General features: G+C 39.8%; 1 protein-coding gene across 9 annotated transcripts in view; it reads right to left on the reverse strand.

Annotated features, from left to right (window-relative positions):
* Positions 1–15,712, reverse strand: part of ARID1B (AT-rich interaction domain 1B) — a 325,355-nt gene that overhangs the window by 212,440 nt on the left and 97,203 nt on the right. For all 9 annotated transcript variants that reach the window (XM_027905010.1, XM_027905001.1, XM_027905021.1 and 6 more), the window contains exon 4: positions 13,801–13,911. In XM_027905010.1, coding sequence (XP_027760811.1) covers positions 13,801–13,911 — 111 coding nt within the window. The remainder of the gene's footprint in view (positions 1–13,800; positions 13,912–15,712) is intronic.

Raw genomic sequence — 15,712 nt, forward strand, 5'->3', positions numbered from 1 at the left:
ACACCTGGAGTAGATTCACCACAATTGCTTTTTTATATATATATTTAGACAGAATTTTAAAAACTTACATATACAAAAGAAAAAAAAAAATATATGTTACTGCCACATTCAACACTACAACACACTAACTCCAGGCTGGGCTGCAACACAGCCCACAGCTGCTGTTGGCCAGGAGTAGAAATGGGCCTCACGCAGGTCTCAGATGGTCAGAATGTTGGGAACAACTATCCATCTTTCATCTACCCGAGGGCCTCCCTGAGGTAGGAAGTACATTTCCACTTGAGTTTTAGAAGCAGTGTTATTTACCAAAGGTATCTGTGGGAGTCACATGGATGAAAAGTGGTGTGCAGGAACAGACACGGAGCTTTGAGACACCGAGCACCGAAGATGGGACGTGGAGTGGGAGAGCAGAAACCCCACACATGCAACCTCCCCACTCAAATCCCTGAGCACAGTCTACAGTACAGCTAGATTGGGGAAATACACCTCTATGTTTTGGTCCACTGTCCAGAAGCTAAAAGTCCATTCCACAAGTGGTACCATTTACATCAACGTTGCTACATGACATCAATAAAAACAGGACAAAAAAATAAGGAACATTTGCCTTTTCCTGAAATGTCCTCGGAAGTGCTTAGGAGAGCAGTATCTGTGATAGATACAGAGGGACAAAGCGAGGTGCCAGTAAGCACCCCATAATAACAAAGTCACAGCTAAAAAAAAGGGGGGAAGTGGGTTGGGGGAAAATATGAATTCCAGGTTTGCCTGTTAGCCTCCAAGTTTTTAACAGAGAGACCATTTGTGTCAGCGGGGATGACTGAATCCCTGTATCCACAGCACTTGACTGCACTTGGATATATGCCTCCTACTAGAGACTAAAATGAAAGCTATATTTTAGAGCACTGGAAAAGTGAAACAAAGCCTGCAGCTTGTGTTTATAGCAATACTTCTACTTGTCTAGATGTATTACACCAGTTCCATATTAAGAAGAAAGGTGGTAGACATAAATACTGTGTCCCCCGGACTGTTCTGGATTTTTTGGTCCCCAGTCCTTCAACCTTGAGGTGCATCTCTCTTGAAGGTTGCCAACAAAAATGCTACATGTAAAGAGTGCAGGGTGGCTACACTAAGGGCAGAAGAGAAGACGGGCACACAAATTAAAATGCAAAACCCTCCACAACCTTATCAAGGCTGATTTCAGCATCTGCTTCAATTAAATTACAAGAACAGACCCGTCTGCATTGCCTTCTCAAGTGCATTAAAAAAGCAGAATTGTTAAAAAATAGTTTAAAAAAAAGAAAAGGAAAAGAAACCCTTTTGCTGTTTTTGAACACATTAAATGGAAGCAACCAGAACTGCTAAAGGCTTGGCTCCAAGTTTTTGAAGATACGATCAAGGAGAGAAAGGGTTAAGTCCTGAAAAATAAAAGAGCAGCAGAGCAAATCTGACTACGTGTTTGAAAGGGCCTATAAAATGTTACAAGCAAAACAGGAAAGCTTGTGTTAATAATGCATAAACCAAAGGAGGGGGGGAAAAAAGCTACCCATTTAATGGAATAATGCTTTTATCCCCGCAGTTAAAACGAAATAAACCATGGCTATTAATCTGGTACGGCCATGTAAAAGCGCAGTTTTTAAACATTTTCTAAGAGGGGGCAGCTCGGTAACCGCTCCGGCGAGCGGGGCCTTGCGCGGGGCCGCGCTCGGCGCTGAACACCAGGCTGGGCTCGGCGGAGGCCATTACCCGCCCGTCGCCATGGCGACGCTAACAGAGCGCCCGGCTTCAAAGACAAAGCTGTAATTTCAGACTCGCAGCAGCCAGAGGGAGCGGGGAGAGCTCCCTGCCACCTCACCAGCCATTTCACAAATGCCCAGGACGGTGCCGAGGCGGCCTGGCCCGGCCCGGCCTGGCCTGGAGCAAAGACAACCCGAGCTTGCTACACTGACACGCCTTCGGTTTTATAGTGTCATTCCGACCACCACCACAACAAAAGTCGTTTTCACTTTTTCATACTATGTGAAAAGAGTGGGGACACTTGTGAGATCATCAGCTGAGTGGAGAAAACCCTCAGCGGGCAGAAGAAAGCTCACTCCTAAGTTTTGCCGCTGCGTGGATACTGGCAATAACGAGTAATGGTAGTGCAGAAATAACAGACATTACTCAGCTTACACACTGTTGTCTCATCAATGTGCTCTTATTAAGCGTGACAAAAATATCCACTTTGAAATCAATCTGTAGAGCTAGCAAGTTTAGTGTGCTGCCCAGGAAGCCATGGATTCAAGCTTGGATGCACTTTTAAAATCTGCTATACCGAGTCTCCAGGAGGGAATACAGTTCTTCTCCTTAGGTGCCATGTTCCCCACTGCATCACAGCCATGTGCCCAAACCTGTATTACAGTAATGTATTCCCTTTTGGTTTACTAAACTTGAGTTACCTTGCAAATCTCTTGGAGAGAAGACAGAGAAGATGGAAAAAAGACAGATCCTTGAACAACCCAACACCTTGAAATATATATTTTTTTACGTTAACACATGAAGATGTATATAATCTAAATGGTATTACAACCGTAACTTGGTTACTACCTGGTCTGAAAGAAACCTAACCCTGTTCTGCATAAATAGAGACACTTTGCTTCCCAGTCACAAAAGAAGTGTGAGCTTTTGTATTCTTACCAGAAAGGCACCTTCCCCCTGACAGAGCCCAGAAGTGTCCAGAGACACTTCTAATACTAAACCCCAAATACAGCAGCACAAAGCACACTAGTTAGTCAGCAGACAAACCACCCATACACACACTTCAGCCTATGATGCCATGTTAGCCCTTGAGCTGACTGGGCCACGGGTGCTGCCAGGCGAGCAACAGCACACCCCACCACACCTTGTCCCTGAACCACGTTCACCACTGGTCCACCGGTCCAGGGTGGGCCAGCATTTGTCACTCACCCTTGTAAGGTTGGGAGGTACACACTGCTCACGAGCTCAGGCTGGATCCTGTGCATGACTCTGAACTAATAACCCCAGACTGAACTTGGAGAAGCATAAGCTGCCCAATCTGCACTTGTTTAATCATGAATCTCTGAGTTCTGGGGGATAAAACACTCAATTTCTGACACAACTGAGTCCATGGTATTAAAAGTAAGCACACAGCAATTGAGAGCCTGCAGGAAATTCAATAATATATAGAAATGTATAGAGAATGTTTTAGATTGCTGGAAAAGTAGTAATTTTAAAAAGAATAAAGCAGGAGGCTGGGAGTTTTTTGTTGTTTGTATCTTCTTTTAAATAAACTTTCTTTTTTTTAAAAAAAAAAAAAAGCCTTTGCATAGCTGATCACATGTTTTGTTTCCAAGTTTCATCTCTAATGGATGTGGGTGGCAGAGGAAAAAAAAGTGTCAGACTGTAACTCCTTCAATTACACTTCAACTCTGTTGAGTTTCACTGCATGCTGTAAGTGAAGATAGTCCTTGGGCCATGTGGCTAGCTGACCATAGCCCTTCATGGAAATGGAAGTCAAGTGATCAAAATTATTAGGAGGGGAAAGTTTGTTTTCCTGGCAGAAATAAGGTGAAGAACTTACAGGACTGACTTCAGTCTGAGCTGTACTAGTGCGAATATAAGCATTAAAAAGCAAGCACTAGAAATCACTGCTTCTAACCAGCAAAAACTAAAGAGCTAAAATGTTTGTAGGTATATGCAAGTACATGCATAGGTGCATTTCTCAGCATTTCACAGGATCTGATATATAACCTCTGGTTCTTTGTAGAAGAGAAAGACAACCTCTAGGTAGCCTGAATGGCCCCTCTCACACTGAGCTGTGGTCTCAGCAGTGGAATAACCAACCCTCTGGCCAGAAGCAGCCAAAGACTTACAGAGCCAAAAAAAATCCCTGTATTTTGTCATACCTCAGAACAGGAAGAAAAATGCTGTTACTGTGATTTCTAATGGGGCAAAATGTCTAACGAGCTATGCAGGAAGGATCAGCAGTCATTAAAAAACACCACTGGCGTGTACCTGAAGTCTCCTTAAGTCTTCTTTAAGGGCACAAGAAAAGCAAAGGAAAGGAATTAATTCAGACTGAGAGAAAATGGACTGTAAGAGAATCCAAATGAAACTATGAGGTGTTACTTAAAAAGATAAAATGAAACAAAAAAGAACCCAGCTGACCTCCCCAGCCCAACAACAAAACCCATAGATTTAAAATTTTACAGCCTTGTTTCAAAAAATTCTGAAGAGCTGTGCTGAAAATTGCACTCAACTTTACTTTTTTCCCATTTTCATGCAGGCATGATTATTATGATACAACAAACACGATGGAAAAAATTGGGTTCTTACGAAGCTTTCACTAAGCCCTATTATTAAAATTTTGACATGAACTCTAAGTTAAATAAAGAAAAGAGATTATCTGGAGTTTTTCTTCCATCTCCACTCTGCAGCGGAGTATTGTAAGAAAAAACTGGTAAGGCTTTCAGTTATAAAAGTCTAAAACGAAAAGATAATAGTTTCCATGAAGTTTTGTCCCATGCCATAATTAATTAGTTCACTAGGGTCAATGTCTGTATTTAATCCATACACCATTTTATCTACCTATTTAATCTTACTAAGTTATTTTGATTGTAACAAGTTAGTCTAAAAATTTCAGATCACTTCCAGTTCCTTTATTTCCATACTTTTCAAAAGCAAGAACTGGCTATTGTATAGTTTGTAGTTTAAGAAACAATAATATTTTAGATTCTTGTCATTACCTTTTGTGCAAAATGCATTGGGAAATTTCATCATCTGTGATACTGTAGATGTACACGTGAATCTAGGCCTTATTCGATGTCATGAAACAAGCTTTGTTCTTTGAACTAAGTCCGCTACTGTGTATTCAGCAAACCTTACTAAAGCTGACTGATGCATAATGTATTACTACCTGCAAACATAAATACAAATGCTCATATGTGCTTATCTTTATATTACTTTCCAAAATGATAACTTCAACAGGAAGGTGGAAGATAAACTATTAAGTGAACCTCTGCCTTGAAGGGAAAAAACAAACCAAAACAAAATAAAACCACCAAAGCCAACACCACGCATTGTTATAAATTCATGCCATTTAATTGTGATATGAAACAAATGATCCAGAATGGCGTATTTTCCTATACTAATGCAATTATTCAAATGTGCCACAAAATTCAGGTCCTAATTCTAATTTAGCACAGTAAGTCTCATTTCAACAGGTTAAGATGATTAAAAGGGTTATCGACAATTGTCTGCACAGAATGAGAGATCAAAAGCCTAAATACTGGGAACTGAAAGTAGCGTTTTCCTGGCATTATCAGCTTTTCTGTCTCAATTTCAACACACTATGAAGCTTCATCCTCCAAAATTAAATTGCCAGTTCAAATAGGACCATCTTTATAAAGTCCTGTAGAAGCAGAACTGTGTTTGGAATTGTGTGGGAAATGGCACAGTATAATCTGCATGTTGTTAAAGAATTGATGCAGTGGGTTAAAATAAAAGTGCCTTCCAAAGGCAGAAGCCCCCTCATTATAAGTGTGTGTAAATATATATATTTTTAAAAGGTAAATAGATAATGGAAACCTATCTATATGAAACACACTTCAGAAGCACTTGTCACATACAGCCCAATATAGCACAGATTCTATAAAAAACCCACCACATTTCATTGTGGTCTTCTCAAGAGAAGACTTCATAGTGAACCTGAGATGTATGGCTCCAGCAAAGGAAAGAATGTTTGAGAGGTCTAAGAAGCACAAGACATTAGGTTTAAAGAAAACACATTTGAGAGAAATTTAAAAGCCTGTTTCAAACCTCAAAAAACCGTCACACCACCCCCATCACCCCCCAAAACAAAACCAAACCTCAAACCAACAAAAAACCCCACACCAACCAAAAAAAAAAAAAAAAAATTAAAACACTCGCACTGCAGGACTGACTTTATCATGATATTCATGGTCCTATGAAACAAATAGCACATTACAAATACTTCCAATTTACACTGTGATGGCACCTAAAATCCCCAGCAATTATGGACACACCATAAACAATCACACAAAGCACTGTGAAACCTGGCCTAATCTTAACACTATTGACCGTGACTGCACAAACATCTGCTCACACAGAAACAGCAGCTGACCAGCACCACTCAGGAGTAAGCTTCACATCAAAGACTGGGAACTTTTTTTTTTTTTTTTTAAACATGAAAGCTGCAACAATAGCACCAGAAACCAACACATTCCCAGCAAACAGGAGTGGGTGGAGGAAGAAAAAGAAAAGGCATCTACTGCTAGGCTTCAGATGCTGCTGGTCAGAGTGAGTTACTGTGTTTAGCTGAGGTCATACTTCACAAGCATTGGTAAGCACAAGTAAAGGAGTCATTTGAGGGGAAAAAAAAATCCTATCTTACAGGAGTACTTGTGGTAAAAATAAAAGAAAGAAAAAACATTTACAGTGTCTCAGGTACTTCCTGAAATGGTATTCAAGTGAGTAATACTTCTTTGTCTTACTTTCTGCGTCGTAATCCCAATGTTCACACAGGCATGAACAAAGACATGCACCAGTGAATATATTAAGCTTTGGAATTTATAGTATGCTATCAACTCAAAATTTACAAATAACCAAGCAGATAAGACATGCACGCTTTTATATACTATATACGTACGTACACACATTAAGTAAAATGTTCAAACAATAAAAAATAATCCCCAAATAAAAAAAAAGCCTGCCATTTTAGAGATAGATTTCCAAATGCAGAACCTAAAGGCACTGACTTGGAAATTTAGGCAGAATAAAAGGACAGCTAGTCTAGTTACTGACTCTGCAGCAGGTACATCTGAGCCATGCATGCAGAGACACCCATGCTACCACAGTTTACGGCCTTGCATATTAAAGTAACCTTGGGGGCTTTCGGCTTGCCTCTCAGGAAATAAAAAATTAAATGCTTCAACCACACAAATTAAATCTAGTTTCTCAAATTTCTGATTGAACACCAATAGTATTCCGGTATTTGGACGTATATGACGTAAACACTCATAGCTTCTAAAGCACTTTTAGAAAAAAAAGCTAGCAATACTTCCAGTATTCCACTTAGGACAACATTGGCCTATTGGAATACAAGTTTTTGCAACCTTAACCACTACTGGGATCTGTAATTCCTTAGCAGATTTCCCATATAAGTTTCATGTAGAGGTCAGACTAAATATTCCTTTTTTGAATTTGTAAATTTTTTTGGATCATGAATTAGGAATTTAGTTATTACAGGGATATTGTAAACATTGTAAAGGTAAAGTATTTTAAGCTAGAAAAAGTGATGAATAGCCAAGTATTTTTTTACAGTACTTAGTGAAATTACTTTTTATACTTCAATAACAACCTAAAACTGCTTTTTTAAATAAATATGATCAATTTATCAAGCAAAACCAAGTAATTCTGTAAAGCACAAAACACAAATTAATAACAACAGGACCTTCTCTTCACACTACCAATATTAAAATTAATATAAGAATACTTAATTCAAACATCTACAATTTTGGTTTCAGTGTTTCAGTTTATGCCCAGGGCTGCTCTGTACTACTTTAATTGTACTTTTCCCCAAAAATGGGACATAATTTAGAAGTTGACTCTAGGACAATGAATCACTTTGATCACCCTATGTGAAATCCTGGTTTAACTGAAGTCAAATGTAAAGTGTGCATGAACGCTTAGTGGGCTAGGATTTTCAATGACACACACAAGGTTTATGCCCCCAGTAACATCACTGATGTCAATGGTGCTGCAGTGGCTAGCGCTGGATTTGACCCAATATTCTGACTGACAGCAGGACACAAATGGGAGGCCACATAAGGAATCCGTATGTGCACCCGCAGCAACTACAGAGCATGTTTGGCACCTCAGAAACACACAGAAATACATACACTTGATGTCTCTATACATATGTGTGGTGTTAAACTGGTTCTAGCAACAGGTTTATTACAAAAAGTGTCAAGAAAAAAAAAAAAAACAAAACCCTAGCAACTGCACTTGATTCAGAATTAAAATGACTTGGAAAAAATAGCAGCTTCTTCCAACTCTGTGCATAAAGGCTAAGAAAAGCCTTTGAGATAGCTTAGTCACTTCTTTGCAACTTGAAGCTTTTTTCCTTTTATTCCAGGCTTAAACAAAGTTCAGTGGGGCATCAAACTGCCTCAGTTTTAAATTACAGTCTGTACTTTAAAATAGAATGCATGCACCACATGTTCCTGAAGCTAGAGGGTGGGAGTGTTATTCACTGAAAATTGAAGGCTTGTTGAGTCAATAATCTTCTTTCACAGAGTAACAATTTTCAGCTAAAATTTCTTGACCCAAACAAAGGAAAACAAGATCATTCAGTTATTTTACAACATTGCAGAAAAGAGAAAGAAAAGTGGGAAAGAGGCACACCAGTTTTATCCTACTTGATGTAAAAACAATGGACAATTTAATTCACAAATATTATATACTCGCATTTCTTTCTTGTTCATGGCTTAATATACTCCCAAACAGATATTTTCAGGCAGAGACGCGAATAACTAGAGGACAGATTTGCTATCATGTACTACATGCATTTATCAACTGGCAACAGCGTTTGCCTCCCAAGAATTACAAAGAATCCATTTACAGATTTTTTTTCCCTCTTTTTTCTCAAATCACAAGCAATAGTCTGTATTTTAAAAATAGCACTTAATTTAGATCAGGATTTCTAATTTGCTTACCTGCAAAGAATTCAACAAGGATTACAAAAAAAGGAGGGTGGCTGCATTATGTTCCCTTTTAGTACTGGTTTGTCCTTACCAGAAGGGCTACAGTGGTCATCAATATTTACATTATGGTAGCATCCACAACCCTGATCATGATCAGTGCTTACTGGATTAAGCTGAGTATAAATGTCACCAGAGTCCCTCGTCCCAGTAGTTTAATCTCTGAGAAAAGAAGAGTTACCTCTTGCTAAGTCTAAACCACAGTTGCTCAAGTAATGCTGGGAAGTGTTTTCCTGTCTGTTGACTTCAGCCATTAATGTTTAATTGTTTGGGGAGTGCTGCATTTTGAGATGGGTTTCCTGGCTACTTCATATTCTAGAAGTGAGACACAGAATGTGGACTCCCAAACCATCCCATGTATCTTCCTCATAACCTACACCTGTTGAGATCCATAAGAAATTATGATGCTCCATGAGCCTATTATATCTAATTTTTAATTTAGTTTACTACTAGTTCTCAACAGAGGTCCTCAGAAATCTAATTTAGTACCCTCCTTCTATAACAAAAAAGGTGTGCCAACCAGAGGAAAAACTGTCCAGCACCTAAACATCTTTCAGGGCTCATTAAAATGAGGTAAAACAGAACTGTGAAGCATTTAATAAAATCAGGAAGGGATTGCTGATGTGCTGTTTTCCACAGTGCCAAGCATAATGAAACTGGGCAACTGATATCTTAAAAAATTTATCTGCTTGGCACTGAAGCTCAGACAACTACAGAGGTTGTAGAACCACAACCAAACTTCTCAGGTCACAGCACTGCACAAGCATTCTACCTTCACTGCTGCCTACTATTTTGTTTTGCTTAGGAATTGCTCTGCCTCCATGGAAAGTCCAAGTGATGTCACAGAATGAATCCATAAACTCAGAATTCTGAATGATCTAGTAGAATAGTGATTTCCTCAAATCCAGATACAACCTTCCCCCTTCAAGACTGGATGACCTCCTGTAAGCACAAGATAAACCTAAGTTATAAGACTAACGCCACATTTTCCCTACAGTTTTACATGGATGCAGGTGAAGACCAGCACAAGCCCACCTTGACTACGGCCTCCAGCCCTGCATGTTCACCCCTCCACGCTTACACTCACTGATTGCATGGCATTAAACAGCTTAGGAATGGGAACTGGCAGAAAACTTACCTTACAAGAAGTGAACTGTCTTCTGTCTGTCTGTGGCTCTACGCCTGCTGCAGGGCCCAATTGTGAACACTGGGATCTGCAGTGCCACCATGTCTCAGCTGACAGGATGACAGCATCTTAAACCCTTCCAGCAAGATCATACAGTCCTTTAGGCTGTGGCTAAAATCAAAGCTGTTGCTATCCCCATGTCCCCTTTCCCATCACAGCTTCTGATTCCCATCTCCTCTTCTGAGGTACCACTGATGCCCACACAATTGCACAGTGATTCAGTCAAAAACTAATCCAGAAACAGAGTTTTTTTTCTCATCTGGTTCAGTTCCCCAAGTCAAATCCACTGGCCAGTCCCAGGAGAGAGAGTGGAAGAGATGGGACAGCAGAGATGTGGGGCACACGGCAGGACTGCAGCTGCCCTGGCTTTAAATGGCTCAAAGCAGCTGCAGAACATTACCTGTAGGTTGCAACAACAACAACAACAACAAAAATTAACAGAAACCTGTCTTTCAAAAGCATGGCAACCTTGGATAGACTATTCAACCTCATACCTCACACAAGCACAATGGGGGAAAAAAAAAACAGGCCTTATTAAAAGAAAATAAAGTAATAGTAAAAACACCAATGCCTATCTGAAATTACTTTAATACTCATACCAATAAAAAAAATAATTTATGTTTTCTGCTCCTCACTCTATCAACACAATCCAATGTGAACAATTACAAACGTACTCATTAAAGACAAAATAAAGGATTAGTCTTCATAGATACACACAGCCTACTGCTGACACAAGCTCCTTTACTGCAACAACAAATCTGCAGATATATCATTTGGAAGTTTTTTCCTGTAAGTCTGCTCTAGCTTTCTCACAATAGCAGAAATGTGTATTTTACTATTATCCCTTAAGTCTTGATAAATATGTTCTGTAGTAGCTGTTCTCCAGACAATTTCATTCAAGGCCTCTTCCCCTTTATTCCTCTACTCTAATAGAGAACAGTTTCTGTTTATGACTTCCTTTCCTTCACAGACTACCTAAGTCCCATGTTTTCTCAGAGGCTTGAGATTTCCTTCTAATTGTGACCCCAACAAAAGTGCTTGGAGCACTATTCTGTGCAACTTTTCATTTGGGCTCTCAGTGACTCCACATGGTCAGAGACCCACAGGTCAAACCCTCCAGATATCAGAGCAGTTAGGAGAAGGAAAGCAAGCATTGTATAGAATCTGACAGGCCATTAGAAGTAGCTAATAAAGCCATATTTTGTTTGTAGCCATTTGTTACCGACCCACATTACAAATTCGTCCGCTTTGAACTTTATGGGAACATTCATGCCAGGACTTTTATATACAATGTGTGAAGGAAACGGAACAACTATTGAGCTGTTTAGCTGCGCTTACTGTGTCACAAACCTGCTGAAAAACTCCCCCCAAAGGGTGACACAAGCCAGCATTCAGTGCTGCAGAAAGTGGCCAGCTCCTCTTCGAATCTATCAAAGGGAAACTCTTTTTTCAAAGCCACATCAGAGAAAACCATTCACCATTTACTATTACATCTCTTTTGTTGGTTTTTGACACTTGTATAAGCTTGCTATGTAGCTGCTGTGATTTTACACAATGCCCTTAAGAAATAAAAAGATAACGGGCAAAGAGTATAAATACCAGAATACCATGAAACAAAACATAACTAAATTTTATTAAAAGCCTAACACCACTGCTACAACTTCAAGCTTCACTGTTCAAAGACAACTTACTGATTACTACCCTGAAGAACCACATAACCTTGAAAACAAGCTTAAGAAGCCATATTTAGTATGCCAAAATGAAGCTAACTAGGAATGCTAAACAAGGGATAGTGATCAAGGGTTTTCATAGGCAGTCCAAAACAGAATACAGAACTCTCCTGTTTCAGGGAAAAACCACCATGTACATAAATGGTCAAGTCATCACCCAAAATAGATTTATATTAAGCTTTTATCATGTTCACCATATTCTGAATGTACAGATTATTCCTAATTTCTAAGACATCTTCCTTGGATGTAAGGTGACTGGGTGTTTCCTGACATGATCAAAAAAGCCTTTGTCTCTATATACAAAGGACTGAAGTTGTTTTTTGATTGAAAAAGAAAACAAACAAACAAAAATCCCACACCAAAACCAAAACAAAATACAAAATTGTAATATCCTCCATTCCCTTCCATATGAAAACAGCAGGGCTTTGGAGTATATAAAGTGTTCTATGGTTATGCATCAATGCTTTTCAGTAACGAAGTGTCTCAATAACAGCATTTGGGATCAACTGAAGAGTTTAAGCTATGTGGCCAAAATGGTTAACATTCACTATTAATACTACCAGCTTACCCATACCTAGAATAATTATGAGATACTAAATATACCAAACACTCGGGGACACAGATAATAGCCAATACTCTGCTCAGATATCATAATGCTGGAGGTAGGCAGGACAGAGCATGAATTAAAAGTAGGACAATTATTTGAGAAAAAACACAGGCAAATGAGCAGAACATCAGTTGATAAATAATTTTACTTCTCCTTACCCTAATAAACACTGTTCATGAAAAACTGGGAGGTTACAAGTCTCTTAATATCTCTGCTTTTTAAACTAGGTAGTTGTTGCCAAAATAGTTCAATGTCCACAGTAGCTACTATTTTTAAGGTAAATGCCAGCATTCATTTCTGAGACCTGTTCAGAGAAATTAGTCTGTTTAAAAAAGGGTTCCCCAAAACCTGTCAAATTAATACTAGGTTCAAAGCAAATTGGTATCTCCTGTTACACCAGTTTCCATAGCTTCTCCTGAGATATGCATGTCTCAAATGTCATGTAAAGAATTTGTAGCACATACACTCTCCTAGGTGCCAAAGATGTAACTCTGAAATACTGTGTTTATTTCCCTATTTTTAGGGATTTACAATTGTGCCATGTGCCAGAGGTAAAATATACAACATAATACCAGATTTCACAAATACATTTGGTATCTTAATATGGTAAACTCTTCAGAGAGATCCCTCTGCCAACTGCAAATGAATACATATCCACTGAACTGCAGGAAATATCCTATATGCTTATGATATATTATTCCAAGCCAGAGCACATAGTTTATAAAGTTTATATAGTTTCATTATTTAAGCTGAACATATTCTAGTTGGTTTAAATTCATACTGGTTTACTATTGACAAACAAGAAAATCCCCAAACCACAAGGGGCACACAAAGACAAGGCTGAGTACTTTGTCTGCTATAGTGAAATAAGACCTTAAAAAATGCAAGTAGCTGGAATGTCTTCACAAAGTATATTCCTTTGTGCTCTTTCCCCCACAGCAGAATGTGTAGAGCTCAGAAAAACTAAGAAATATTAGTACAAAATAATCTCCTAACCAAAAGATCAACCTAGCCCAAGTATCACTGTCATTCCTGTTTCTACATTTCTGTAGTAATTGATAGTGGCAGAATTGACATGCCAATCTCATTACTGATGCTCAGGGTTTAGAGCACATAACTTCTGGTTACAGTATTCTAAACCAGAATCTACAGAAAACATTTGAAAAGGGCACAGAAAAAAAGCCTCCTCCTCACCAGATTGGTTTGTGCAAGTATGGAATTCCTAAAGCTAAAAAAAATCAATCAATTTCCTCTATACAAATATACATGTGCACAAGCACAGAACATGCATGTACATAAATAGTGCTGTTTTGAACCAGAACAAGACTAAGCAAAGTCCACTCATTTCAAGCTGTCTGTTCTCACATTTTTAAAAACAATTTTTCATCCACTTTGTTTAGTATTTCTTCCTTCAGTATTTCTCATCTGCTCATCCTAGATACAATGAAATGCTACATAAAGTGCCTTCATTTTAAAATACTGAAACAAACATTATTTTCTTACTGGTAAGCTTGACGGTCTTTCTTGCTGGATTAGATTCAAGTCTTCGTGGTTAGGCTTTCCTGGTGCCATAGGGGGTTGAGATCTGGTTCCATAGCCTTCCTGAGACATGTCCTGCAATAACAGTTGTAAAAGAATTATTAATTTGACTTAGTAATTACAACTAAATGCACATCACAGAAGGGTGAAAATATAGCAGCTGAGTGATGATGGTTTCTTTGGTCAGAAGTTTTTACTAGTTAAAGCTTTTTGATAGAAATATCAAGCCCACACAGGTACCACTATGACATATGCTGTTTGTAAATGCCAACATCCAGCAGGGAATCATACCCCTGGAACACGGGGAAACACACAAAACCAAACCTCTTAAATAAACAACTCCCTTTTACTGTAAAAGAATAAGTAGCAAGCACAAACATTCATCCTACTCTGAGACGCATTCTTAGGCGTTTTGATGAAGTACTGAGCCAGGTGGAAGACTAGACTTGAAAATAAGATTGCAATCACGCTGTGTAATCACACTCCTGTAACAACCCTGGATTTACCATCGCTGCTACTGGCGCAACTTTCAAACACTGGCTATCGGGTCGTAGCACACAATGCAGCCACTACATGTGCTGGAGGCATGCTGCATCTGAAGGGTTAGAAGGCAAGTGTATTTGATCAAGAATAGATCCAAAGCCTGTGTCAGTAATCTGGAGATTTTCCTCCCTCCACGAGCCCATGCAGTCTTAGGTAAGGGCCTAGCACAACACCCACCACACACGGGGGGGGGGGGGGGGGGGGAGCAACAAAACAACCTCCCGTGTGCCACCCCCCATCCTCACACAAACTTACTTCACACACAGAAATAGTTGCCCATTGCAAAGCCTTAATTCAGGCTTGATTTTAGCTACTATAGCAGCTTCTACAGCAACTTCTTCAAGGAAAACAACAGAGAGCACAGTACTGACTTCAGCATGTGTTACTGGCAGGGAAAGTTGAAGAACCAGTTCCTGACTGCTAGAAAAGATATCTCACCTTTTTCTTTGTTGTTTTAAAATTGTTTAATTCTCCTCTCCCCTTCACGAGTTTACTACCAGTTCAGTTTGCTTCAGCCACCCTCAGACCTTCAGTTTTTCAGGCATACCTAAAGCAGGTGGGTGCTACAGGCAGAAGGGGCAGGGTAAGCTGTCCTCTGCCCCACCCCACTATCACCTTGCTGCTGCGTGTGTGGGGCTGCTCAGGCAGCCCAGTGCCCACAGCCACAGCTGCAGCTCATGCAGAGACTCCAGGAGGCAGCTGGTTGGCAGAGCAGGAAAGCTTTCTGTCTCTGGTTTTAGCCCAGCTTCTGACAGAGAGAAATTTGTTAACAACTGTACCATCTCCATTCAGCCCCTTCCACCCATCTGGGACTCTCCCAAATTATTTCAAGGGATGTAGAAAATTCAATGGGGCTAATAAAACAAACCCCAACAAACCTGATACGATATAAACCCAGCAATAAATGATCCTATCCCTAAGCCTGTGCCAAGTAAAATCAAGAAACACTTAAAAGGCCAGCACTTCAATGTGGTTACCAGCAGAGGGTAACAATTAGGCTTAAGGGTGACAAAGGCTGATGGCTGAATGATTATTATCCCCTGTGACCCCCCACACTCCCCCCCGCCCAGATTTCCACTTGTCACACAGCTCTCCTGCTGCGCACACCAGCAGGTTCCTGTGGATTAACAGTGAGGTTTAAAATCAACAAATGGCACAAGGCCTCCATTCAGCAGCCTTCACCCCAGTACAAAGGAGTAGAAAGGTGCAGGACAGCTTCACAATAGGCAAACAAATGAGCAAACCTCTGCTTTCCTTTTTATTTAAAAACGCACAGGCACACATACACACACACACACACACCACGCTCACGCATGCTGGGGGCTGTCACTGC

This window comes from Empidonax traillii, unplaced genomic scaffold (assembly GCF_003031625.1).
Source record: "Empidonax traillii isolate 1590-97213 ecotype Southwest subspecies unplaced genomic scaffold, ASM303162v1 scaffold24:size2376012, whole genome shotgun sequence".
NCBI lineage: Eukaryota > Metazoa > Chordata > Aves > Passeriformes > Tyrannidae > Empidonax > Empidonax traillii.